At 32.8% G+C, this 1,398-nt stretch overlaps 1 protein-coding gene across 1 annotated transcript in view; it reads right to left on the bottom strand.

The window, feature by feature from the left end:
- The window catches only part of CKAP5 (cytoskeleton associated protein 5), a gene marked incomplete at its 3' end in the record, with an annotated part of 73,742 nt that extends 72,837 nt beyond the window's left edge, over positions 1–905 (bottom strand). Inside the window, exon 1 of the mRNA XM_007957550.2 lies at positions 849–905. Within this exon, the coding sequence (XP_007955741.1) occupies positions 849–905 (57 nt within the window). The remainder of the gene's footprint in view (positions 1–848) is intronic.
- Between the last annotated feature and the right edge of the window lie 493 nt (positions 906–1,398).

Below are 1,398 nucleotides of genomic sequence, written 5' to 3'. Positions count from 1 at the left end.
ATTAAAAAAAAAAAAAAAAAGAGGGAATGAGGTTTTAAAATCTACTGAATGGTAAATGTTTCTTGTTTTAAGAATGATTAAATAGGGAAGAAACTAGAGGTATAGCTGGGGAACAGCAGAAGAATTAGAAAAAATACCCACTAAATAATGATAAAGGGGCCCTGGTTGCACAGTGGTTGAAATGTTCAGCTGCCAATCAAAAAGTCAGCAGTTCGAACCCACCAACAGAAGAAAATGTGGCAGTCTGCTCCTATAAAGATTACAGCCTTGGAAACCCTATGGCACAGTTACTCTGTCCTATTGGTTCACTATGAGTGGGACAAACTGGACGAAACAGGTTAAAAGGAAATAATGATAATATATGTGTGTATATATAAATAAAATCAAGTGTTTCTTGTAAGCGTAAAATAAAATGAACCAGAATAAAAAGATTCATAGCTTCTGAGGGTAGATATTAGAATACAGTGTATATAGATCAGAGAACCTAAAAAATGCTGGAGTTCTATGGCTGAATACAGACCACATCTCCAAATAAAAGTTTTTTATACAATGAACTATTACTAAGTTCTTAGCTACTCTGAGTATTAGTGTATATATATGTATGTATGTATGCATAAATATATAAATAAGGACATAACAAAACTAGCCAGTTAGTAAACACTTTATAAAGTACAAAAAACACCTTATAAAACCATTTTTATATATTCAATCTGCTTTTCACTTCATTCATGTATTTCTTTCTTTGAACTCTTTCCAGAGATTAATTTTTTTTTTTTTTTAATTGAGCTAGAAAACCCCATTGACAAGCCAAGACAATGACTCTGAAATATTAGTTTGAGAAGTCTCACCTTATGTTCACATTTCTGATCAACCGGCAGTTTCATCCACTCACTGTCATCTCCCATTGTGCTTCCAGTTTCTCCTTAGAATTAAGAGTAATTCCTGGTCAAATAAAAATAGATACCTATTAATTCCAGCAATCAAGCAGTCTCTTAAGACAAAATGACATTTTTGAGAACATTATTTTACCATGCATGCACCAAAAAAATTAAAATGTTCATTCTTTGGTCAGATGGTCATTCTTTGGTTAGATGGTCAAATAAATCTTCATCTTTGTATTTAAACCATTTTCTAATGAGTGAGGTGTATCGTTCACAAGCCTACCAACTACATGAAAGACAGATACTCTCCCCATTTTACACACTCAGCTCACAGGGTTAACTTGCGAAAGCAATGAAACCAGTAGGCAGTTTTATCACAGTAGGATTCAGTCTTATGCTTTTTCTATCATATCTTGTTTCCTTCCTATCAAAATGAGGGAAATATCCCAGGAAAAGTTATATACATTTGAGATTGAATTCTGAAAACTTGTAATAAGTAGAGCTTTCACTCATTAAG

The sequence above is a fragment of the Orycteropus afer genome, unplaced genomic scaffold (genome assembly GCF_000298275.1).
Source record: "Orycteropus afer afer isolate SDZICR_OR568_19922 unplaced genomic scaffold, OryAfe1.0 scaffold00756, whole genome shotgun sequence".
Classification (NCBI taxonomy): Eukaryota; Metazoa; Chordata; class Mammalia; order Tubulidentata; family Orycteropodidae; genus Orycteropus; species Orycteropus afer.
This window is presented reverse-complemented; position numbering and strand designations above follow the sequence as displayed.